The sequence below is a fragment of the Patella vulgata genome, chromosome 4 (assembly GCF_932274485.2).
Source record: "Patella vulgata chromosome 4, xgPatVulg1.2, whole genome shotgun sequence".
In the NCBI taxonomy this organism is placed as follows: domain Eukaryota; kingdom Metazoa; phylum Mollusca; class Gastropoda; family Patellidae; genus Patella; species Patella vulgata.
This window is the reverse complement of record NC_065882.2, coordinates 62480296-62506407: the sequence shown is the minus strand read 5'-3', so window position 1 is coordinate 62506407 and position 26112 is coordinate 62480296. Positions and strand designations below refer to the sequence as shown.

The 26112-nt window shown below is 36.6% G+C and overlaps 1 protein-coding gene across 1 annotated transcript; it reads right to left on the bottom strand.

Moving 5' to 3' along the window:
* Positions 1-1237: 1237 nt before the first annotated feature.
* Positions 1238-15410, bottom strand: LOC126817976 (cell death abnormality protein 1). The gene is made up of 6 exons (XM_050545149.2): positions 15335-15410; positions 9035-10405; positions 8549-8668; positions 6467-6628; positions 4814-4913; positions 1238-4566 (listed from the first exon to the last, which is right to left on the bottom strand). Exons 1-6 carry the CDS (start codon positions 15399-15401, stop codon positions 4308-4310), a joined length of 2079 nt encoding a protein of 692 aa, XP_050401106.1. The 5' UTR covers positions 15402-15410; the 3' UTR covers positions 1238-4307.
* Positions 15411-26112: the final 10702 nt, after the last annotated feature.

Genomic DNA, 26112 nt, shown 5'->3' with positions numbered 1-26112 from the left:
TAAAACCTGATCAAAAGTGTTGTTTATTAGCTAGGATATTAGAAAAACGAATTTAGTGCACAGAGTCGACGCGTAAATTCAGCCATACTGAACAGTACGCTGTGACCCAATTCACACCACAGGACTTATTGTTTGCAATCATCACGTGGTTTGTTTGACAGCTTGCAAGTGACATCTATTTCGTCTGCTTCGATGTTTTTGTGCTTGCTGACAGTGTTTTTCAACATAAACAGGCCAAAAGTATTGGCATGCGAGACCTATAATATAGCATTTTGGCACATAATGCCGACGTGAACGACTTTTCCTTTTTTCATCCATTTCTACTTGAGAATGGCTGGGCTTGAATCTGTATACGACATTACTGTAGACCTATTAAAGAGATATCTCAAATTCCGATACGTTGGTGTCTGGCGTTGACATACTTTGGAAATTTATGCAAATAAATACAAACACTGTCAGCAGACTCAGCACGCACGACAACATTCAAGCAGGCCAAATATCTCTCACTTGCCGGGTGTCAAACCACGTTATGTAAACCTAATTATCCGCGTGGCCTGAATTGGTCCACAACGTACTGTTCAATATGGGCGAATGTACGCGTCGGATTTGTGTATTAACCGTTAAAAATCCCCAACATAATTCCATATATTTATAATGTCGAAATAAACAGTCCCTTTGGTCGGATTCTCATCCAAACGACGACGCGTGAACCAAATAGAGCAGCAAACGTATGCCAAATCTGTATGCTTACTATTGAGATCAGTGAGCGCGTTGAACCATGTACATCACTTCCGGTTTTAATCAAAATTAATTTATCACTTTTTTGCTTGTGTTACAGAGGAGAGTATTTATGGAAAACTCATTTGATGGTTTGATATTTTAACATTATAGCAACCTCTAAATAAGATTTAATTCAACCCCAACCTTCATCTGTATTTCTATTTCTGGTATTAAACTTTAGCACACCAACTGAGGTCGGATTTATGGGATTTACAAGAATCAAAATGGGAAAACACTCAGAGTGATGGTTTACGTGGACTTGGCTTATCTTGAAGACATAAACGAACTTTGCTCATTATAGATGCCATAAGCACTACGCTCGCACAATTGTTGGTATGTTTATTTAAAATACCTATCACATAGTTTAAAAACTACATCTGGTGGAATATACTGTTACCTTTTACTACAAAACATACATTGCAACTAAAAACATAATACCAAACCAGTATCTGGGTCGTCCAAATTTTATTAGCTAAAACATAAACTCATAACAAATTAACAAAGGCGGTGCTAGTAATATGACAGTCACACCTTATACATAATAAGAAGAATAATAGTTGCAGCCTAACAAATTTGGTAACAGAGGAGCAGAGATCTGAAGGTGATTATCATAAATTATTGAAAATCAATACGATTCGATTTTCATTTCAATGAGATAGACTAGACAACCCATAAAATTTTTTTAAAAAAATCTATGAGTTATTGTAGTCTCTACAAGAAATGTGAACGAAATCCCGTCGAAAGGACAGACGGGCAGACAGAGGTGACTGCAATATACAACTGCGTTAAACAGTGGGTGTATACAATTTTGTAATAGGTTAAAAAAATACATTGTCTGTGACCATATATTTTCAACGGTTTCTGTGTGTTCTTCCAGAATTCAAAACCATATAAAAGTCCCAACAGGATTTATTTTGATCTTTTAGAGGCATTTAGTAACTGGATAGAGCAATAAACTATTACACATACTTATGGAAGAACAATTACTGATTTATTTGGGCGACGTTTCGAAGAGTATTCTCTCAACGTTTTCAAGCAAGTACAGTAACAAATGTGTAGGATTTATTTTCATATACCACTCCAACACCGGATAACTGACTTACTTGCTACATATTAGTACACAAATCAACTTATTTAAGCCTTGAAAATAGCAATTGATATAAAAATAGTAAACGAATTGGCCTCAGCTATAATACAACTTTAAAATCATGGCTAATTTCATAAAATCAAATAGTTATAAATGTCAGCGTAAATATCAATATAAATTGTACATTCATATTTGCCTTGAAACATAATTGCTACGGATTTGTCAAATATGACGAAACATCGCATAATTATCCCAATAAAAAGTTATATAATAAAACGTTATATAATAAAAAGTTCTATAATAAAAAGTTATAATAAAAAGTTATATAATAAAAAGTTATAATAAAAAGTTATATAATAAAAAGTTATATAATAAAAAGTAAAACCAATTCGAAATCAGTGAGCTTCATCCCAGTAAGACAATTATAATGAATTTCAAATTGTTGATAGGCTTACAATAAAGGAACATAACACAGTAGTGAATGTTATAAATGGTTGAAAGTCAACTAACCCCGTAAAATTATATTATTAATTAGAGAAGCTTTCGGCCCACAATTAAAAAAGAAATATATCGGATGACGTTTGTAGCCTCTAAGGATATCGTAACAAAGGAGCATTGTAATCTATCTACCGAAAGTTAAAAGTCAATTACTCCTTATTAATATTATGTAGCTATCCATTCTATGAAAACAATAGTTTAAAACGTTTCGCAACAAAGCCACAACTCAAAAATTGAACAAATGCAACATTTAGAAACTAGTAGCCTTCTGCATTTATATCGCTAGAAAATTTCAATTTTATCGGATGCAAGTTATATTCAAAAAAGAAAAGAAGCCATAATATACTAAACAGCAAAAAAAAAAAACCGTCAGTACGATTTGAAAATCAGAGAGGGACTTTAGTCAAATCATTCTAGAAAACGACTTACTAAATGGATCAAAGCAGTTTTTTGTGAACAGTATGTTGACACATTAGTGATTAATTCATCATAATTCCATGACATTACGAAAGGGGTTAGAGTCTGTACGCAGTCTATACATCAGTATCTGGTGTGTCCACCGCGAGTGTCAATAACAGCAGCGCAGCGTCTGTACATGGAATGGACCAGACGACTGATGAACGCCACCTGAATCACACTCTCAGAAAAGCCTGGCGCAATCCATCGACTGTGTTTGGTCTCGGTATGACGTTATTACGTCTCCTCTGAATTTCATCCCAAAGATGTTCAATCGGGTTTAAGTCCGGACTAAGGGCTGGCTAGTGCATAACGTTGACACCGTGCTGCTGTAAAAAGTCCCGAGTCCAAGTAACTCTGGCGGTGTGGGCACGGGCGTTGTCATGCTGGAAAACGTTGTTTCGATGACGCGCGAAATGTGGTATGAAGTGTGGTCTGAGAGCTTGATCGATGTAGCGCACTGCTGTGATGCCGCCTACTCTCCGTGAACTAAGAGTTTTGTACACCACAGGACCCCCTTTCCGATTCAGGCCGATTCCACCCCAAACCATTATTCTTGGACCTCCCCATATGTCTCGTTCCATGACACATTGGTCAGAAAAACGCTGGCCACGTCGACGCCATATTCTGGTCCTGCCATCTGCAGTTGATACGCAATACCGACTCTCATCTGTGAACAGAACATTTCTCCATTGCTTGTGTCGCCAGTTCTGGTGTTGTTGGGCAAAGTGTAGACGTTCGCGTCGATGGCGAGGGGTGAGGATCGGTCCATGGTAAGATGTACGGCAAAGGATGTTCTCTCTAGTGAGACGTTGGCGCACTGTATCGGTACTGATGGGTCGTCCGTGTGTTCCCACTGTCTGACGTGCTGTCTCAGATGCCTGTGTGAAGGGATTCTGCACGTGATGTCGCACAACACGGCGGTCTTGTCGCCTTGTTGTGACCCTTGGTCTACGAGTTTGGTGACGATCATCCGTGGTATTGGTGGGCCGAAAGCGTTGCTGAAGTCTGTAGATGGTCCGAACATTGACCTGGAAGTAATTGCCAACGCCTTGGGCAGTGTGGTCAGCGTCGAGTCTTCCAATCGCCTGGTTCCTCTGAGCTGTTGACGTTGTAGTGTGAATGATTCAACCAGGTATATGGGTGTATTTTATAGGACTGGTCCCGGTGAACATCTCGTGCAGCATGGGTTACATGGAAATCATGGACAACACATTACCATCTGAGAAGTCAGGTTGCGTTTTTGAGAACATTTCCTGGGTTCAATTCTGTTTGGGAAGGAGCCATATTGCTCAAGTAAAGCTGGAGATGTGGTCACAAATATACAATAAAAACATTTGGCAAGTTTTATGCATTGCGTCTATTCAGAGTAACATACCAACCTAACGTTTCTTTTGCTGCTTAGTATATAATGATATAATTACATAAACAGCAAAGTGTAGTATTAAAAATAAAGGGGATAATTTTACACATTAGACTATTTTGATCAGGCTTTATTTACATTAACGTATGGATTTGCCTCCTGCTTTCGAGCAGACTCCGAATTAACATATGTCTCATCGCGTGGTTGGTTTGAAGTTGACGCTTTATTCAAGTTTTCATATGGCCGATCGTCTTTACGTGATCCACGTTTTGCTGAATCGTAAGGACAATTTTCTGATTTCTTTGGGGTTTTTCTTGCTTGAGGCCGAGTGGTCAATTGGCATGAACCTGCTTCAGTTGACGATTGCGTGACTGGATATTTTCTGAAATTAACAAAATTATCACTGCGCTGCAAAAGATATCATTAAGTTAATATCATATCTACGTTAGTTTTTGAACAGTTAACTATAACCATTTATATATACTAAATTATGTTCGTTAGTTTGGTAGGATATCAACTTAACACCCCAATTACTGCCTATTCTTTACCATGTAAAATCTGGTGATTGCGGGTGGAGGGGTGTATCCATTGTATTATAGGATAGGGATACTTTTCGTTATAGTATATACCTTTTGATATAGAAGAATACGCCTACAATACAGACAATACTGGTTACAGCTATTCCAAACACAGCGCCAATAACACCACCAACAGCAGGGCTTACCCCTTCTGAAATATACATGCAAAAAAACACTGATTACAACTACAACTCGTGGTGGTGGGAGGGGTGGAGGACCTCCCAGAAACATGAGTCCTAACTATACCCCCCCCCACCTCCCTGAAAGTTCTCGCCCCTACTTATGCCCAAGAATGCCGATTTTGTCACCCGCAAGGATACCTTGTATACTCTCATTTTACAGGTTTCTCATGATAACGAATCTGATTATTGACTTCGAAATGATTTTCAACAATTAAGTATGGCGGATATTCAAAAAAGCGACCAATATGGCTCCCCTTTTGTCCGAACTCCATGCTTGTATGGTATATATGGGTTGTAAAATGTCTTTTTATAGGTTTTCGATGCTGCATAGCCTGGATCTAAATTTAATACTAATTTTGACCATCCAATTTAGCGGAAATTCAAGATGGTGGACATAACATGGCTGCCATTTTGTACAAAGTCATACGTAATCAAGTATGTGTAATATGACTTCATATAATAACAACATAAAAAAGCCCAAATTCGGCGCTTAAAATGCCAATATGATGTACATGTATACGCACTGCGGTTGTCCCATTCCATGTACCTTTCGCACATTGGAGTAAACATTGTGAACTCCTAAATGTAATCAGTGTATTCAGAGTGTACTACTAGTGATGTGATCCTATGTGTAACCCCAAACCATGTATAGCTTATCGAAAACGTCAATCCGTACTCAGGCCAGGAAAGACCTAACAGATCGACGGTGTGTGGAATCTGCAGGCGTTTCAAGTGGAATATTGCCAACCAAAAAGAAAATTGAAGACACCTACGTAGACAAACCAGAATTGGTCAAGATCAGAGAACTAAGGCCGTAATTCTATCAGACTTGTTCCAGACTAGGAAAGAAGGGCGAAATCAACCAGCTGACAATAGAATTTTTATTGTGTGTCAACAAACCTTTCGCAAACCCTTTGCCGCCGATTACGCTGATCTTGTAGGAACTACCATCCATCTTGACACCATACAAGATTTCTAAGATCCTCATCCTCACAAAATTTATTTCACCTATCATTCCTAGTCTGGATCAAGTTTGATATGACAGGGTCCTTATTTCTCTGATCTTCACCAAGCAGAAAGGTAGGAAGCTAAACCCCATTACATTTCATTTTTGTTCTTGACCAGATCTGGTCGGTCTACGTAGGTAACCTTGAATTCTCTATGGCCATCTCTTTGGTTGGCAATACTCCAATTGAAAAGCCTCCAGTTTCTATACACCGTTACGCCATCGTTAATGTCCGTAAAGTGCATGGAATCTGACACATGAAATAAAATGAGGATTAACGTCCTACTGTTCTGCTCCTACTGGGCTAATGAAGACGGGAATACGCCATACAGTGTGCTATGAGGGAAATTTTGTCTGGGCACTGTGACCTACTCTTATATCAAACTCCAACTGCCAAGAAATATCCCGAGACAAATTACAGAAATTTTTTATTTTTTTAATTATATTTTGTTTCTTTGGGTTATTTATTTTGGTATATGTAGTTCTTCGAGGTTTTTATGTATAAATTATGTGTACCTATGTCAGCTGTTGATCTTAGTTGTTGACATGTTGTTCCAGTAAAATCTGGCAAACAGCCAACTGTTCCACATTCTCCATTAACAACATGACATGGTGTATTGTTAGCACAGTTACCGCATTTATTTTTACACCCCATACCATACAGACCTGCAGGACAATCTAAAATAATAATATAAACAATTTACACTATACATATCATCGGGATAATAATATAAACATTTTACACAGTACGGATTATCAGAATAATAGCATAATTTACACTAATAGTATACTTTCCTCTGACTTACCGTCTTGCCTATACATTTAAGTATTGTAGGCACATTGCTTCCACTGTGAGGTTTCCTACAGGCAAAAAACACAAACTTTTGTTTTCTTTTTGTTTTTAACTTGTAAAAATTCGTAAACAAGGCTTTAAGTGGACTGCAGGAACTACCACTTCTTGCACTGTACTTAGTGTTTCAGACAAAGTGAGCAATACAGTTGGGACACTTCCATCTTGCGGCAAGGGCCGGTAATTCAGTGAATAGTATACTTTCCTCTGAATTACCATTTTGCCTTTATATGTACGTATTGTAGGCACCCAGGGATCAGTTTAGGAATATCAAAACTAAGACAATGATATATAATATGCACCTTATTAACATATTTACTTAATCTTAAACACAGAATATTAACGCCACCTTCAACCCATATCACACTTCGCCCCATAACACACTTTTATACATTCTGTTCCTATTTGGGGCTATGTTCAATATGCCTGTATGACAGATCTTCTTTCGTAACGGTATTTCGTCTATTACGACATCCTTAAATCATATATATTTATGTGTGCAGTATAAAATCGTCATATAATTTTAAAGACTGGTGCTCCGTATTGGTCGGAAATTCATTAATAATGCCTAGTACTAGCCTATTGTAACTCTTGCAAAGGGAAGTTTGGTTATTGTATCGGGATCATAGTGATCGCCCAAGCCAATGCTGGATAGTAATTTATCGTTGAGCGGCATTCCTGCCAATTGAATCGATTGACAACGAATTAAAAAGAGTCCGTCGGTCAACTCCTAAACAAATTAAAAATATTTCTTTCCCCTTAACCCTAAAAGCCAATAGTCTCGAACAGTTTCGACTAATTCCCGGTAGCAAATTTAAAATACGAAACAATTTGTTAATTTTCCTACTAGGCAACACTTGTCTTAGGCAATTCAACGAAGATTTTTGGAACCTTGCAAAATTGAAAGAAAATACGGGTTGTATTCTTATCTTGCCTAACACAGGATATAAAATCGCCAAAACTAAACAGCAACACTCTGTAGGTAAATAGCGAATTGAAAAATAAAAACAAACAAAAATAAAGAATTTTTTTTAACGTAGTTAGGGATCCAATAATATCTAAAGACATGTTTTTATTTACCATTTGGCTTATTTTTTGGGGGGTGAACCATTATCTCTACCGCCTTCAGAAATTTGCAAAGGGTTTACTTTCCCGTCCCGTGACATTTTAACAGATCGTGAACTTGACTTGCCGACGGCGGTGTTTTTCAAACAAAGTGAGCTATACAGTTGGGACACCCCCCTCTTGCGGCAAGGGTCGGTAATTCAGTGAATATTATAAGCAAAAATCTTGAATGATGAAATAAAATGAAAATGGATTTAACGTCTTACTTTTCTGCACCGACTTGGAAAATGAAGATGGGTTTACGCCATACAATGTGCTATGGGGAAATTTTGCCCGGACAGCGGCGCTTGTACGGCCTACTCTATTTTCGAGTTCCAACTGTCAAGCGCTCTTTTACATGCACGCCAATTTCTACACGACTAAACCCTCCGTCCTGTACCACTGACAAGGCTAATCCGCCCCGGATAAAAACCGAGGAACTTTCTCGGCCAGCACCGACAGCGAACCAGAGACTTCCTGGTTAGCGACCCGGCGTCCTACTCACTGAGCCATCGCGGCTCCCGATCTAGAATATTACATGATAAGTAATATATATATGAATCATAAGGACAAATAATAATCATATAAACCACTACAGATCATCTCAAATAATCATATAAACAATTAACATAATATATATTTACCTGCCGTACAATTAATACTTGTCTTCCCTGGTACACATTCTGAACAATGGTTGTGATCATCTTGTTGACAGGCAGTACAATAACTACCACAGTTTCTATTACACGTCGATCCACTTTTACCTAATATAAATATGAAATGAAATGAAGTTTAACGTCCTTCTGTTCTGCCACGACTGGACTAATGAAAACGGGAGTACACCATATGCAGTGTGCTATGGGGAAAATATTTGCCTGGACAGCGGTACTGCGGCCTATTCTAAATTCCACCCGTCAATGGATCTTTTACGTTCACGCGAGTTTGTACACGGGAACTCTGTGTTTTTTCCCACCGGAGTATCAAAATAAGTATGAGGGGACCTTGTTAATGGAGGCTTAATGGGCGGAAATAGTCTGAGGGGGTACATACAACAAAATATTCTTTGTTTATCAAATTGAAATAAACAAATAATTCCTGAACGACCACCTGGAAGATGATATTTCAATTACCTCTGATACAATTGTTGCATCTTCCATCGATTTGTCGACATCCAGACACACATCCTGTACTACATTTCAGATCACATCTATCACCATGTCTTCCTTCAATACAGGTATTACATGTTCCATTTCTATAACAATTTTCTGTAAACTTCGCTTCAATTTGGACACATCCAGATCCACATGACATGTTACAGTATGGTCCAACTCTTTCAGGTTTACATTTAGTACAAGTACCAGTGACATTATCACAACCCCCAATGCATTCATCCGAGCAGGGTAATTGGCAGTTTGGACCAAAGAATCCTTGTTTACATGCACTACACAGTCCAGTATTCCGGTCACAATTATCTGGACAATTAGTTACTACACATGTGGATGCACAATTGGGACCATATGTTCCGTTAGTACAACCATAGGCACAGTCACCAGTATCTTTATTACAATATTTGTCTATACATCCACTGTTACAGGACTGTTCACAGTTGGTGCCATAGTAATCTTTTTTACAGACAGAACATTCCCCCGTATCCCGTTCACAGTTGTTATCAATACAGTTAGTTATAGTACATGTTGATGCACAAGTTGGGCCATGGCGTTCTTTTATACAACCTCGTGTACAGTTACCATTATCTTTATTACAATAGTTGTCTATACATCCACTGTTACAGGACTGTTCACAGTTGGTGCCATAGTAATCTTTTTTACAGACAGAACATTCCCCCGTATCCCGTTCACAGTTGTTATCAATACAGTTAGTTATAGTACATGTTGATGCACAAGTTGGGCCATGGCGTTCTTTTATACAACCTCGTGTACAGTTACCATTATCTTTATTACAATAGTTGTCTATACATCCACTGTTACAGGACTGTTCACAGTTGGTACCACGATGACCTTGTGTACAGCTAGAGCATTGTCCTGTATTCCTATCACAGTTACCGTTACAGTTAGTAACTGTACATGTTGACTGACAGTTGGCACCATGATAACCTTGTGTACAGTTAGAACATTGTCCTGTTTTCCTATCACAGTTACCTATACAGTTAGTAACTATACATGCTGATTGACAGTTAGTACCAGTAAAACCTAATCTACATCCGTCTCTACAGCCACCAGAATCTTTGTTACAGTAACTGTTTATACAACCCTCATTACATCTCTGTTGACAGTTCATACCATAGTAACCCCGTGTACAGTTAGAACATTGTCCTGTGTTCCTATCACAGTTACCTGTACAGTTAGTAACTATACATGATGATTCACAGCTGGTACCATATCTGCCTTGTATACAGCCATCTGTACAGTTACCAGTGGAGTTATCACATGCAGCATTTAGACATCCAGTGCTGCATACTTGACAGTAACCACCATATCTACCTGTTATAAAAATTACCTTTAAATCAGAATAAGATCAAATATCTTTTACAATAAATAAGAAAACCCATACATGATATGTAAAAAAAGTACACGTAATTCCCTAAAGTATATCATGTTGAAGTAATTGATTACAAAAATATCATGAAATATTTTGAGAAACAAACATGGTAACTTCCCAAGTTATCCTTGTATTATGGGTGTATATTGTATTAACCTTTAACTTTATTTTCTTTTTAATGTCGTTGATTAAGTTTTAGATTGTCCTACGTACGTAATATGTGTACCACACTCGTGTATGGACACGAAGATAACAAGTACATGTAATGGTAAGAATAAAGCATTTTAACATAGTAATTCAAAGATATGGTGCTTAAAATATTTCATAGTTTCTTACCTGTCAGATAATAGAAACAAAACAATAAAAATAGTGTGCCAAAGCTTCGAATACCCAAACAAGCCATTTCATAGATCGAACATTGGCTAAATGCGACAAAGTTATATAATACCAGTTACTACCATTTCTCAACAAGGAAGACAATTATTATGGTTTTATCATGGTTTGATAATTGTATTCAATCTGTCACGACTTGTATGCATGACTCGAGTTTAAATAAGCCCTTTCACACACAGGTAGGTGATTGAATTCCAAAATGAAGTCACGACTTATAATATTTTAATGACGGATGTAAACTGAACTATGGGATAGAGTATAGGCTATTAGTGAATGTTATACTTGGATCAAGTTATATAATATAGCCTTTCAATTATTTGTTGTGTCATTATGAAGTTTTTTTATTTTAAAAGTTGAATAATAAGTTGACAGATGTAAATATTATTATGGTCATTATATTCACCTGTAAAGTCACCGTGTTATTATGTACTGGTTAATATTATTTCATGGGAAATATATTTGAGCTTCGGGTCATAATGACGGATGTAAACTGAACTATGGGATAGAGTATAGGCTATTAGTGAATGTTATACTTGGATCAAGTTATATAATATAGCCTTTCAATTATTTGTTGTGTCATTATGAAGTTTTTTTATTTTAAAAGTTGAATAATAAGTTGACAGATGTAAATATTATTATGGTCATTATATTCACCTGTAAAGTCACCGTGTTATTATGTACTGGTTAATATTATTTCATGGGAAATATATTTGAGCTTCGGGTCATAATTTATTCGAAATTTCATCCGAGATTTTTTAGCTTTGGCATTTGAAATTCATCATTACAATTACTGAAATTCGACAAACTTGCAAAATATTTGCTAGTAAACAAATAAACGCGCATCTACGTTATACAAATAGCCTCGTTCCTGAAGCTATACCTTGTGTATACCCCGTTCAGACGCTTATTTTTAAGCCAGCTGGATATCGCCAGGGATTTTAAAACGGGATCATGTTGCGTTCACCTAGTATAGGCCAAATCAGTTTAACTATTCTGACCTCTTCGGTCGGAGGTTATAGGTAACTACGCATGGGTAGCTTCATATTCTTTACTTGGTTCTTGCACATATCTGTGGACTTTTTGTAAGCATTTTCATGATAGATAGATAGATAGAAAAATATAAAATGAGAAAACGGGGATTAATGTAAAATGCTTACGTGTGTCGAAGCAAACATTTGTCGATTCTGGAAAGGAAATGTTGCATGTACGGCATTATATTCTCAAATGGCATTACTTTGAAATAGATATGGATGGTGTCCTATCTCCACACACAGAAATGAGAAAATGTGTTTCCTCATCAGTACAATTCGATTATTATTAATATCATTGCCGCTTTCGATAACACTGGCACGGCATGACGCCACCATTTTCCCAGGAATGTAACTTAGTGCGTACTGCGCATGTCCAAAGCTAGTTGGAGCCCTTTTTTTAAGCTAACCCGTTCAGACGGCCAAGGTGAACCAGTTTAAAATAAAAAGCCTTCTCGAATACAGGTCGCGAGCTGTGGTTTTTATTTAAACTGGTTTATTTACCCCACGTTTGCGTTCAGACGACAAAGTTAAACTGGTTTAACTATAGCCGGGGTTTTTAAACCAGTTCCATATAAGCGTCTGATCGGGCTATTACATTCCCGCATTATTTTCTTAGACGAAAACTAAAATAACAATTATGTATCACGCCCCACAAATTTCACATTACCTCCCCATGGATTGTATTTAAATGAACTCAGCAAAGATCAATAAAATAGGATCAACCTTGATGGAGGCAGTATAAATTCAAAGGCTCACACACCCACCAATTCACATTGCAGACAAAAGTACACATGAAGAGATTAATGTGTTGTTATTATTTATGGGCAAGATCTTTATCTAATAGTTTGTAATTGGTTTAAGCATTATTTTATTCAATATAATTACATATAATCCTACAATTGTACAGTCTAAAGCAGTGATTCTCAACCAGTGTGCCGCGGCACACAGGTGTGCCACGAGATCTTCCTAAGTGTGCCGCTAAATTGTGGACGGCACACTTAAGAAAATGCGAAAAACCATGTGATCCCAATTGAGTATTCACCGGTGTCTACTGGTAACTTCATAGCTGTGTTTTTCTTTATTTAGTTTGAGTCATTCTATGTGTCTATGACTAATCTCTGTCTACGGTTGTATGACGTCTGACTGACTATATTTTTTATTTTGCAAAATTCAAATATTTGTCATATATATTTAGCCAGGTGACGCTATTTTTCATGTGTTCCAAGGTGTGACGTTGGCAAAAAAAGGTTGAGAACAACAAGTAGCATGCTTATGGTAATCGCATCATCGGATGGTGGTTATTTTAAATCGGTGAAAGTGAGAGTACATTAAAGAACGGTAGTTTGAACATTTATGCTAAATAAATACAAAGAACTATAAAAATAAAAAAATAAAAAGTGAAAGTGAGTTGTCGATCATCAATAAAGGAGTGAATAGTTTTTAAAATTGGAAGTTTCAACGTCCGAAAATCTACCTATGTTATCCAGGTAATGAAGGAATGGGGTGTGATATTGATGATAACAAAACATCAGGTAACTTACATCCACTTTAATACCTGAAGTTCCGAGATGCAAAATAATGGTCAAATTGGGGTTTCATAGAGTGAGTGAGATCAAGTAATCAAGTGACAGAGACTACCCTTTAAACCGATGAGTTAACTCAATGTATCTATTCAGTTTATCAAAAGCAGCATGATTTAGATTTGCAGGTTCATCCTTCGAATTTCTAAAAATAGGGTCCAGAGTATCGATAGTTACTGATCTTTGGACAATGAATAGGTTGACAATGAAAGATAAAATGATCGCAATTTTCAACAGATTCACCACAACTACACATAAGGTTATTACTTACTTGCATTAGAAATTTGTGTAAACTGAGATCACTCATGCAATTACGAAGTTTACAATGTATCACATGAAAAGTTTACAAGGGATTGAAAACTGTAACCGAATTTTGTTTTTGAAAAAGGGGCAACGAATGGAAATCAGATATATCAGTATCTAGACTATTCCATAATTTTATTGATGAAGGATAAAATGATTTTTTGGTAAAGATTTGATTTACATTGCAGGTTGTGTTAGGCGAGATTTCAGTGAACAAATCCCAGTCTCGTCATACAGGATGCTATGTGAGGTCCCCTTTGGAGACCAGTTATAGTTCTTAAGCCATCTAAATGCAGTTATTCTAACTTTGTAGTTTGCTCAAACGAACAGTTATCCCATAGAATCTCGGCATAATCAAAAATCGATAAAATGAATGATTTGTGGATAATTCTTAAGGCTTTGCGATTTAACCTATATTTGAGGGATTTAAAACAGTTTATCCGTTTGCTGGGTTTTGACGTTAAATACTCAATATGATCTGCTCAGTTAGATTTTGAGTTAAAAACGACACCGAGGTGTTATCAATAATCGGCACATTGTTAAAAGTGGGGTTAAAATCTGATGGGACGGTTTTACTGGAAAAAGTTAAACTTCTGGTTTTTACTGTATTAAAATAGGCCTTCCATGCTTTTGACCAGAGGTGGGGTTTAACGGGACTAACATATGGTTCAATTTTATTTCAATAATTCGCTTGCGCGTTAGGGTCTTTAGCAGTGGGGGAAAACCGGAGGACCCGAAGAGAAACAACGAGGTCGGACAGGCGATCCTACTCCTTGTCAGTGTGAAACCCCGCCAGTTGACTCAATGACAGATCTTATGATACAACTCGCACGCGCGAACCTTTCGGCCATCCAGCCCTCCTAATCAATATTAAGAATAGTAGGGAGAAACTACTAGAAAAACTTCCACCTACATTTACTTTTTGAAACGGTCAGAAAGTTAACTTTTTAGCAATTCAAGTATCGTTTCGGATACCAATAGCGTTACATTTGTGTAGAAGACGGTCATACCAAATGCGGTCAAAGGCTTTACTTATGTCAAAAAAGATGATTTTACTTCTCTACCACTATCTAATGTTTTCCAAATGTAATCATACATTTCTAATAGCCGAAATACTGCACAATTACCCGGTTGAAATCCTGACTGAAAGAGGGGAAATACGTTGTGTTATAACAGTAAAATTCAAGATATGGTTGTAAATAGTTTTTTCGCAAACTTTTCCAAGACAGGATAACAAAGAGATTGGGTGGTAGTTTGAAGTTGTTGTATTCACGGGATGGAATAGTGGGAAAACGTGTTTCTAATTTTTCCCAAGGTGTTTGCGGGTCCTTACACGATGAGCTCCACTCCTTCGCCTCTCAATGGCGACCGGCACAGCCGTCTGCAACTCGAAATGTTTTCGGGCAATTCAGGTTCGGCCCCCACCCCCTAACATTCATCGAACCCGTTTAGAGGTTTAGAGAGAGAGCGAGAGCGAGAGAGCACCGCTGTCTGCAAGCCGAAATTTTTTCGGGCAATTCAGGTATGAAGTAAGTATGAAATTTATATAAAATACTTTTCTTACCTGTCATATAGTATACAAAAAATAATAAATATATCCCACTTAAACATCCATTACCTAGCCAAGACATTTTACCTAATATCACTAGTTTTAGTTAATAATATTTCAACCAGGTAGTAATTTGAGGTCGACAATATTGTATTACAAAATATGTTAATTTAACTTCTCATTCTGGGTCAATATAGAGTGAATACTTTTAAAAATAGGTAACCAAACCCCCCTTTGTATGACGCTTGCAATTATTGAAGGCATGATTTACAGAGATGAGGTATAGCGTCCACCGAGTAGAAGGCAGAAGCTAGGTGATTTTTCCACAAACATATCATATAATCTTTCTTATTTCAATAAGTCGCTTATCCCCTTGGGTCTTTAGAAGTGGGAGAATGCTCAGGCCCAGGATGAATATCGCAATACTTGGATTGATCCCACAGCATAAAATGGCAGCAAAGCTTGAAATGAACTTAACCTTAATAATATAAAATCATCAATTCAGGCTATAGTATGTGGTGCATAGAGGTGAATTGATACCAAGATCCCAATCACATAATGGGCTTCTCTCTTCATAGCGACATTAAAAGATAAATCATGTGTACCCTTTCTTGTGATGATCTTGGTCGTCTTTTTATTTTTTGAAGAACTGAGTGGGGTGGGGCAACCAGTAATTTCAGATCTCCATAAAGTGTCGTAGTAGTAACAATTCATGAGCGCCGAATGCGCGAAGCCTGTGATTTATTTATGTCTTTGTGGCTTCATTCAGAAAATTTGAAGAAAAAAAAATGAAACTATGTAGACGCCATTCCCAACAAGCATTTCGGACCCAGACCCACCGAATTGATCTGGAGTAGGCTAGGTGAGGGCCTGGACTCTTTAGACCCTTCTCGGGATCTATGACTGCGGAGACAGGAGTCCCAATAACGGAACTGGGTCCAGTTCTGATTATAGACATGGGGCTGTTAGTGTTAAGACAGCTTTCGTCATGACAACAAATTGCAGACACAGCATAATATAATACAGACTACAAACAAACTGTGAGTCACAGTTGCAACGTAAGTATGGTGCTAGCTCATGATCACTAAACACACATTTCTGGTTCCCAGTCTGGTTTCCCTTGACAGTGTTGCAGGACGAAAGAGTCTGGCATCGTTTAGATGGGACACATTAAAGATTAACTGACAGTTAATGATCATTTTCTGTTCAGGGTAAGCAGAGCGATAAGCAATTTGATTGGCCGAGACTTTGGGATAGGATAACTTTGATGCTATCTGATAGAGAGTGATGAAACTGGGTGTATAGTTGATAATCAGTCTGATTACTTGATACTTTTGGGATTTCGGCCGGGGATCGTCAATAAACACCAGTCAACTGGCAGTGTGTATATTGATATATTGTGTAGACAGTGATATATTGTATAGATAGTGCATATAACTACGTTTAGTCCCTGTGACGTCACCAGCCAATCAACAGGATTAAGGGAATAATTGAAAAGCGTTTTGGGGTATCCGATACTTAAACGTTAATATGTCGAAAAAATTTAACCGGATTGATGTGTATATAGTAACCACTAGCTATAAGTCCATAAATTCTAGTTTCATTATCTTATGTGGTCTTTAAAATAGTTTTGTGAAACTCACTTATCTTAAGTTAGGATGAAATTTTAGTTTATGGCGATTTTAAGTTTTTGTTAAACAGGGTCCATGCCTTAATATAAAACATTCATTTACAATTAATAAAACAATTCCTAAATACCAATGCCAAATAATATACCGACTTGGATTCAATCGGATTTTAATGTCATATCAATAAAGTTTCAAGGACAACATGGAGGTGGGCTTATTGCATAGCGAGCGGCATAGATCGATGGAACGTCAATTCCAAATTACTTTGTAAATGTTAAACGGAATTGAACCATTTTGGAATGTTATTCCTATTGGAAATGAAATGTCAATTCTAACTGCCTTTGTAAATACTGAACGGAATTGAACCAATTTTGGAATGCTATTCTGATTAGAGATCCGTCCGCCACATATTGTAGTTCGCAAGGGAATCTACATAGCGATAAAATGACGCATCGGAACTTTAATATCTACAAACACAAGATCTTAGAAAAAAACAACTTTGGCCCGACAGTTTTGTTAAGTTTCTGTGTTGACTCTTTTGGAACACCGAATGCTAGCCTTTTAAGGGAGTGCCAGATATTATGCAGTTACTGTGGTGGTTCTAGAGATGTTAACATGATCATATTGCTGTATTTGTTTCTTCTATTAAGTGCACGTGTGGTTCAATATGTCTCCGGCTTCATAAGCCCAGTCGGTGCAGAAAAGTAGGACATTAAACCCCGATTTATTTCAGTTCGTTTCAATATGTCAGTGGTTGAATTTCATTATGGATTTGGTGAAAATGTGAAGTGCAAAATTTTTGGCCACTCTTAAGACATACTGGTGCTAAGGAAAATGCATTGCAGAGAACATAGGTTTATTTAACGTCCGCTTCCGATGCCGCGGTGGTTCAGTGAGTAAAACGTTGGCTTGCTAGCCTGGGGGTCCCGTGTGTCATCCTTGTGTTGGCCGAGATTTTTAGGCGTGTTTCGCCCTTGTCAGTGGTGCAGAACAGAGGGCGTCGTTCTGATGGTACGAAAAGCCAAACACGCGTGTACACATTGTCGTGCATGTAAAAGAACAATTGATAGTTGGTATTTGAAATAAAAGTAGCCCATGTTGCCGCTGTAGGGGCAAAATGTCCCTCATAGCACACTTTATAGCGTATATACCCGCCTTTATTAGCCTAGTCGGAGCCGAACAGTACAGGGGCGGATCCAGGAATTTTTGAAGGAGGGAGTTTGCCAGGTTCCTGAGACAATGTATCTCCCCCCCCCCCTCCCGCATGGTCTCTATCGTCATTTTGGCGTATATACATACACATTGAGCTTTTTAAACAGAGAAATTCAACACCTCGTTTGACGTCAATTTTATTATGAATTAATACAATGACATTGTGATTCAATTTCATGGATGCAAAGCATTAATTGGGATATCACATAATGTCTATATCATTATCTCGTGCTTTGAGTGCCCATCCGGTCCCACATCCAACGGTAAAGCCGAGAAACCTTTCTCATAAAAATTGTAGATTTACAAAAAAAAATATGTAGCTGAGCGCCCCCCCCCCCCTCTGGATCCGCCCCTGCAGTAAGATGTTAACCCACGATTCATTTCACAATGTCCGCTTGCTCCGAGGTGGTATAGCTATACTCAATAAACGGTAAGGTGTCTAACACCCTTTACTCCACGATAAGAAACCTTGAACCATTAAATTACTATATTTTGTCATTGAGTTTACTAGATATGGTCTTTCTGTAAGTATTTGTGTGTGAATATAAAGATATAAAAGGTTGTCTATGTATTCACATTTCTAATGGATACTCCAGTTTTATTGTAAAATGTTTATTCACAAAATTACCATATTCATACATAATATATAACACAGGTTTCTTCAATTGGTTAAAAGGGTTAAAAAAGACGTATATTATATACTTTAAAATAACAGTGTTTTTTTTTATTATTATTGCATGTTTTTCTTTATGCCTTAAATGTCATGAATTATTAATTAGACATTAATTAACTTACCAAGACCATATTATTAATCAACTCTAGATGACATCGGATACAGGAGATTTTCAGCAGATTTAAATACGATTAACATTTAATGAATTAATTGAAAATTGGATAATCGAGACTTTGTTTATTATCGTAACAACGGTAGCAATGACAATCAACACAACGCATTTTTTCTAACGGTGATAACTTGGCTCAGAGTGAAGTAATTTGATTGAATTTTCAACATATTCCCTTTCATTATCTATTTTTAACTATTATAGCGAGAATTGTCAGCTCTTATCTAGTATGTGGTGATATTGGTGTGGTATTGGGTAGTAGATATCCTCTCATTTCGACTGTGTCCCATTTCGACTACAGCTTATAACAACAGATTATACGGTCTGGTGGTTTTATTATCCCTACTTATATAATACCCTTTCTATAGCTAAAATAGATTCTTCCATATCCCATTCAGGCTACTGCGTATAACAGATTATATCAAAACAAACAGAAAAAAGAATGAAAAATTAATTTACATAGAAATTGTATGAAATATGTAACAAAGCAAGATGTAATAATTCCAAAGCACTGTAGTCCAAATATAATATTTACAAAACACTGGTTCTATTGTCTATTGTATCAATTTGTATGATATTAATATACATGTAGCACTAGTAAATATTGAATTGGTGTCGTTTCGTCATGTATAAGTTGGGTCTTTAGTCTTTGTAGTCTATTGTTTGTTTATTTCCATATATATCCGTTTTCTGTTTGGAGCAGCATATTTCGATCGTTCGCACCAATAAATCTGTAGACGCAAGGATGACGGTGTGGTATGGTTTTATTCAGTCTTGGGTGGAAACCTTCTAGGTTGTTATTAGTCCTGGGTCCAAAAGTTTCAAAATGGTTCCAAAAGCAATTGGAAATTTGGCGTCGTAATTTACCCAAGTATTAGTAACGTAATCATTAAATTCATCGGCCTTAGTGATGTTTGGAGTTTCCTCTATTATTGACATCCAGGTTTCTTGTACCAAATGGGCTGATAGTAATGCTAAACCTGTTACTCTCCTAATCCAAGTCCTAACTTCTTCATCGTCTTTGTATTGTACTGCAAGTCCTAAGGTTGACTTTACGCCAAATACACTGCGAAAAATAAAAAAAAAACATCCTTTTACATCCACATCAAATTCCACAGTAGCAGCTTGGATTGCAGGTAGTTCAATATCTGTTTGAATGGTGGCTGGGGTTAAAGGTGTATTTAACAATTTCATATGACGTCATGAAAATATGACGTCAAGTGTACAAAGACGCCATCTTGGGTCCCAAGTATTTGTAGCTACATACTCACTATCTATTTTATGTCCTATCATACTGTTGTGTCGAAGTTGGCTGGCCCCGACAGGGATGTAGATATTTATGTCATAGAATTCCGCGAAAAAGACATAAAACATACATTTTTTAAACGAAAAGTATAGCTGAACAAACTATTATTATTATTATACAAAAAAACCCCGCACATTATTGTTATAATAATATAGTCTAATTCATAAGAAAATGAAATAAAACTAAAAGATACAGCAGATAAAAGCGCTATTAAATATATTTAACTTGCATACGCTTTTAAAAATCAGATTTTTTGTGCAGACGGTAAAGTGTAAAATGAAAATTTAAATAATTTGGGAGATAAAACCTTTTTGCCTGAAATTCCACGATTTGTTGGTTTGGAGCCATTCCGGATTGTGTGTCAGTTTTCGGTCATCGATCATTAATTGTATCACCAATTTTACGAAAATAGAAATTTCTTTAAATTGACTAATGGACAACACATTAAAATCAGCGTAACTTAAAATCAATGTAAAATCAGTGTAATTTAAAAAAAAGAAAAGGTGTCTAGCGTGACATGTGTTTCGGGCATATGTTTCATAAGTGACATGTAATACGAGATATAGCTCTCCGAAACTTCCTGGTTTCTTTTGCAATTTGTTTGGTGTAAGACGTTATCACTCCCCGCCCATGTGTAAATGATAATATTAATCTAATATATAAACCGCACAAATTAAACAGATACAAATAATGTACATGTTATTCCACAGGTAGATAGACATTGGAGGGGCCCAGTGAAGGAGACGCAGTTGGTTTAGAAATCGTCCGACTCCTTTGGGTATTTCCAATGAAATAATCATGTTGTTCTGATGCTCAACTAGTGTCAAATATATATCGTGTCTGAGGTTTGTTACAAATCACCTCGAGCATGTTCCACACATCTCAACATTTATCAGCCTTTTGCTCATTCTATAAAGCCTACATTCCTACAAATGTTTTGTTTAGTCAAGTGAAACATGAAAATTCATAGGCTAAATGGAACAATAGAACAAGTACACCTTAATGTCGACAAATGCGTAAAACTACGAAATAAGATACTTTTATGATATGATTCAGCCGAAAGATCCTATATATGCAACATAGATATAAAATATCTACATTCAAATTAAACGAACTACATCTCTTCATTTTAAGTCTTGCTTCGAGCTGAATAAAGTATATGATTTATTGTCATTAAAACATCTATAGGTGGTTGGTTAACAATGTGTAACTATTAACTATGATATTATCTTTATTGCCAACATTTCAATGTATCTAGAATTTTCTGCACCAAGTCTATTGCATCTAGATATTTAAAGCGCGTTAACAATAATATATTCATTTAAGAGCAACTATTCAATTCGTGATTAATATACCACATATTACAAGTCATACCCAACGGAACAAAATGACGATTAATTAGAATTTCATTTTGGATTTCATTTTGCCGGCCATTTTGAATTTCTACCATCAAGAAATTAAATTTTTGAGATTATCGCTGCCCTTTTATTACCAAATTAATGTTGTTTCTTTTTTTTTTAAAATAGTATTATATTACCAAATTTGGCAGTCATTTTGAAAGAAATGCCCGCCACCAAATGACAAATACATTTTTTTAATTGATGTTTGTCAAATTCGATTTTTCGGCACATTTCGCTTGCATAACCACTCTGTGTTTGAGGAATTTAAAAAGAAATTATTTATCCTCCCACCACTGAAAGACACTCAGTATGAGATATCGCTCTCCAATAATTCCTGAAGAACGCCAAATTGAATTCTGTTAATCATGCCATTTTGCCTTTGCCGATTTTGAGTATGATTTTGTCTGACATATTTATCATTAAACGCACTACATTGGTTTCTTTTGCAATTTGTTTAGGACCCGTTTGATTTGCAGGCGTTAACTCCACCTACATAATCTCGATTATCATGAAATGAAATGAAATGGGGTTTAACGTCCTACTGTTCTGCTCCTATACTGGGCTAATGAAGACGGGCATACGCCATACAGCGTGCTATGAGGGAATTTTTTCCCGGGCAGCGGCACTATCGCCTACTCTTATATGGAATTCCAACTGCCAGGGGATCTTTTACGTGCATTCCAATATATATCATCCGAAGGACTAGACAGCTGTCCTTGTCAGGCCCTCCGTCCTGCATCACTGACAAGGGGAAACCACGCCGGAAAATCTGAATGAACTTTCTCGGCCAATGCAGGGATCGAACACCCGACCTCCAGGCTAACGAGTCAGCGTCTTACCCACTTAGCCACATGATCCCCAAGTAACGTTTCTTCATTAGCCCAGGTTAGGAGCAGAACAGTAGGACGTTAAACTCCATTTCATTTCATTTCATTTCAATGGCTGTGGTACCGTTAGCCTATTCGGTTTGAGACGGGGTTGCAATTCAATTCGTATCACATTTATTTTTACTATTAAAAATAAGACTTTTAATATATAGATAAGAAGCGAAAGTTTGAAAGGAATGGACCAAATCAATGAGGCATAATCATAGCCGACTTCTTGTTAGCCTGCGTGTACTCTTGTACTGTAACTGGTAGGCCTACGTAACACCCGAAGCAGACAAATAGGAAACAGTGATCCAATTGGGTTGCAATTCAACTGGGGTGATGTTAGCTGCCATGTTTATCAATTTCCATAATTTTTCTGTAAACGCAAGTGACAAAAGGGCATATAATACCGACATCCAAACTCTCATTTTAACCACAACTAAACATAATATCAAGGCCGTATATATCGAACTTTCAATGAAATTGACTGACATGTGGCCTCGCTCAACAGCGGCCTCGCTTCGTACACTCTATCATTTAGCCTCGTTCTAAAATTCCGGGAGTATGGCGTCAACGTAACGGTTAATCTCCGCTTACGACGCCATTTAAAAATTTAATCAATCAATGTAATCCTGTTTAAATCCAAGCCATCCGTGGGTCTACAGAGTTGATTTTGTGCGTGTTGTGTAAATAAAGATCTAATTAATAATTTCTATGACATCTAAAGCCTAAATAAAGACTTGCAATACTTAGATTTAGCTCTTGCATAATGTATGCACAGAGTAAAAATACACAGAGTGGCGACTCGCATTACGGCCCATAGAAACACAGCGACGCGCAATGCATCTTGGGAATTGTCTGTAATAAACACACACTGACAGTTCGCTCAACGACCTTACGATATCTATATCGATGAACTAAATCTCTTTAATTTCGTAGTTTTATAGTATTTTCGGTAACAAAACTACTGAGAATTATCCCATAAACAATCATAATATGTTAGTTGTGTGTGTGTTTCGGGAATTTATAAAACATGATTCATATTTTTAAAACATGCATAAAGCATGGTACGGCCCGGAATGAATGAAGTGAGACTGAGACCAGTGAGACGAGAGACGGCCGTAAATTATTTATTTAAGGCCGTAAATTATTGTCGATTTCTAAGAGGTTTTATTTACTTTGAAACTATTCCACCAAATACTAAGATTCCTAGATTTGAAATGTAATTTCCATACACCTTAAAATGAGCCATTTGAAAATGTCAAAGTGTCACGCCCTTTTTTGGATAAGGGCTATTTTACTCAACATCAACATGATTTATTTTTTCTCCCAAAGAAAAATTCATTTGTCTTCTAGAATTTCTCTTATTTATGTTATGTAAATAAAGTAAGCTTTCATTAAAATATAAAATAATAATTTAAGAATATTTAAATTGAATTTCAAATAGGCATATAACGTTTTCCAATAAACAGATTTGAGCCGTTGGTTGTTTTCCAAGATAAAATACCTTTGGCTCCAACGTTGACTCACCGTGTGCTTTTATGATTTTTGTTCTATTAATTAATGTAGGCTTTTAAAAAATAAGATAATTAAAGATATTAAAATTCTATTTTAAATAGGCCTATAACATTTTTCAGTAAACATTATTTGAGTTGATTGGTTTCTCTTTTTACAAACAAGTATAAACCAAAAACAACTTGAGAATGAATATTTTGCATAATATTAAATTATTATAATTCTGAAGTTTGCTCTAGACATCCATGCCATTAGGTCTGATCTGTGTTCAGAGTTACTTTTATTTTTGTGATTTTTTTGTCAACTGATTATTTACAAATAGAAAATTTAATTTATACTGTGTACTATTACGGAATTATCTGCCATACAAACTGAAATTAACCATACAGCATACTATTACTAGATAATCACAGAGTAAATTAAAATTATTTTGAATTACTGAATGGTTTAAAATTAGTGATAGTGCTTCAGTAAATATTTTATTGGTCGGATTAAGGCCTACCAGTAAAAGGGGAAATGTGATTTTGAATAGCATAACAGTATTAGGCTTACTGTTTTATTAAAAGCTTATTGCAACTGAAAATTGAGCAAAATACTATTTTTGTTATGAAATTTGGAAAGGTATATAAATATAACATACCATAAACTTAACACTTAAATTGTTTACCACAAGTAATAGTAGGCCTACATAGAATCACATTTTTCGATACACAAAAAAATTTGGCTTGTCCATTATCCTTCTGCCAGAATACAACAGAAAATATAGTTAGTTCCCTCGCACATGATTCATTTTCAATTGCCTTTAATGACAACATATGAATCTAAATTTATTTTATTCGGTAGACTGTAGGCCTATTATTGTGTTTGTAGACTTTATTTGTTTTTACAAAAAATATAAATTTAAAATTTGATCCTTTAAAAATCACATCTACATGTAATTCTAAAATTACGAAAATAATAGATAGCATGCGATAAAGAATGCAAGGAATGATTTGGTTTACATCGAAGCGGAACTACTTCTTGCCTCGCGTACGCGAAACTACTAAAAAAAAAAGGTCCTACAATTTAAATTACCGTGTATTAGACCTATGACATGTCATGGAGTCAAGTGGCGTGGTTTCGATTCCCCGCTTGTACGAGACAAGGAGTAGGGTCGCCTGTCCAACCTCGTGGGTTTTCTCCGGGTCCCCCAGTTTCCTCTTACTGCTGAAAAAGACCCGTCAATCAAGTGAATTATTGAAATAAAACTGAACCATGTTAGTCCCGAAATTACCTAGTTTGTGTCGAGTGGACGTTAAACCAAATTTCTCTCTAGTCTCTGAAGTCTCTCTCTACATTACATTAATAGCACATTGATTTGATTTGATTTAACCTAGACAAGTTAGAGCGAGAGGTCTAATAATAGATCTACTTGAACTTCTAGTTCTAGGCCTACAGTAGACCCACTCAGTACTCTACATTGGAATAAAGCCTAACCAATCAAATATGAAAACATCTTTCACCAAATATATACTCTTACAAAATAAAATTTCTGATGATATATATTGCTGTTCTTATAAGCTATTATATCTATGTTATTATGGCTCAGTATTTATTATATATTTATATAGCACTAGGCCTAGCACTCGACGATGACTCGTATCGTACTCGTAGCAGACGACGCGACGTAGACTGAGCTCTTTTTCTTCAGGAATGCTGAATTCTTTTAATCGCTCAATAGTCCCTAAAATTAAAACACCCGGCATAGGACCTACTCTGGGTACCATATCCACCACTCGGGGTACCATATCCACCACTCGGATGTTTACATTTTCTTCTGTTCAACTGCGAAAAGTCTTCTTTAGCCGCCATGTTTAGTGACATTACAGACAAACCCCAAGATGCAGTGCGCGACCTACTTTTTATGCAAATGAAGCAGTCGCCACTCTGTGTACTTTTACTCTGTGGCGTCATAGTTGGGACCCAAAATGGCGCCTGTAAATGAGTTGTTGTAATTTTCCCTATACAGGGCTTTGCATTCC

What these genes read in the sequence shown, in the direction of transcription:
- LOC126817976 (XM_050545149.2), bottom strand. Translation starts at nt 15,401, where the DNA reads ATGTCTTGGCTAGGTAATGGATGTTTAAGTGGGATATATTTATTATTT. An exon ending in TTTTGTATACTATATGACAG is followed by an intron (nt 10,406 to 15,334) that starts GTAAGAAAAGTA and finishes TTTTTATAACAG; the next exon opens with GTAGATATGGTGGTTACTGT. An exon ending in ATGCAACAATTGTATCAGAG is followed by an intron (nt 8,669 to 9,034) that starts GTAATTGAAATA and finishes TATTTATATTAG; the next exon opens with GTAAAAGTGGATCGACGTGT.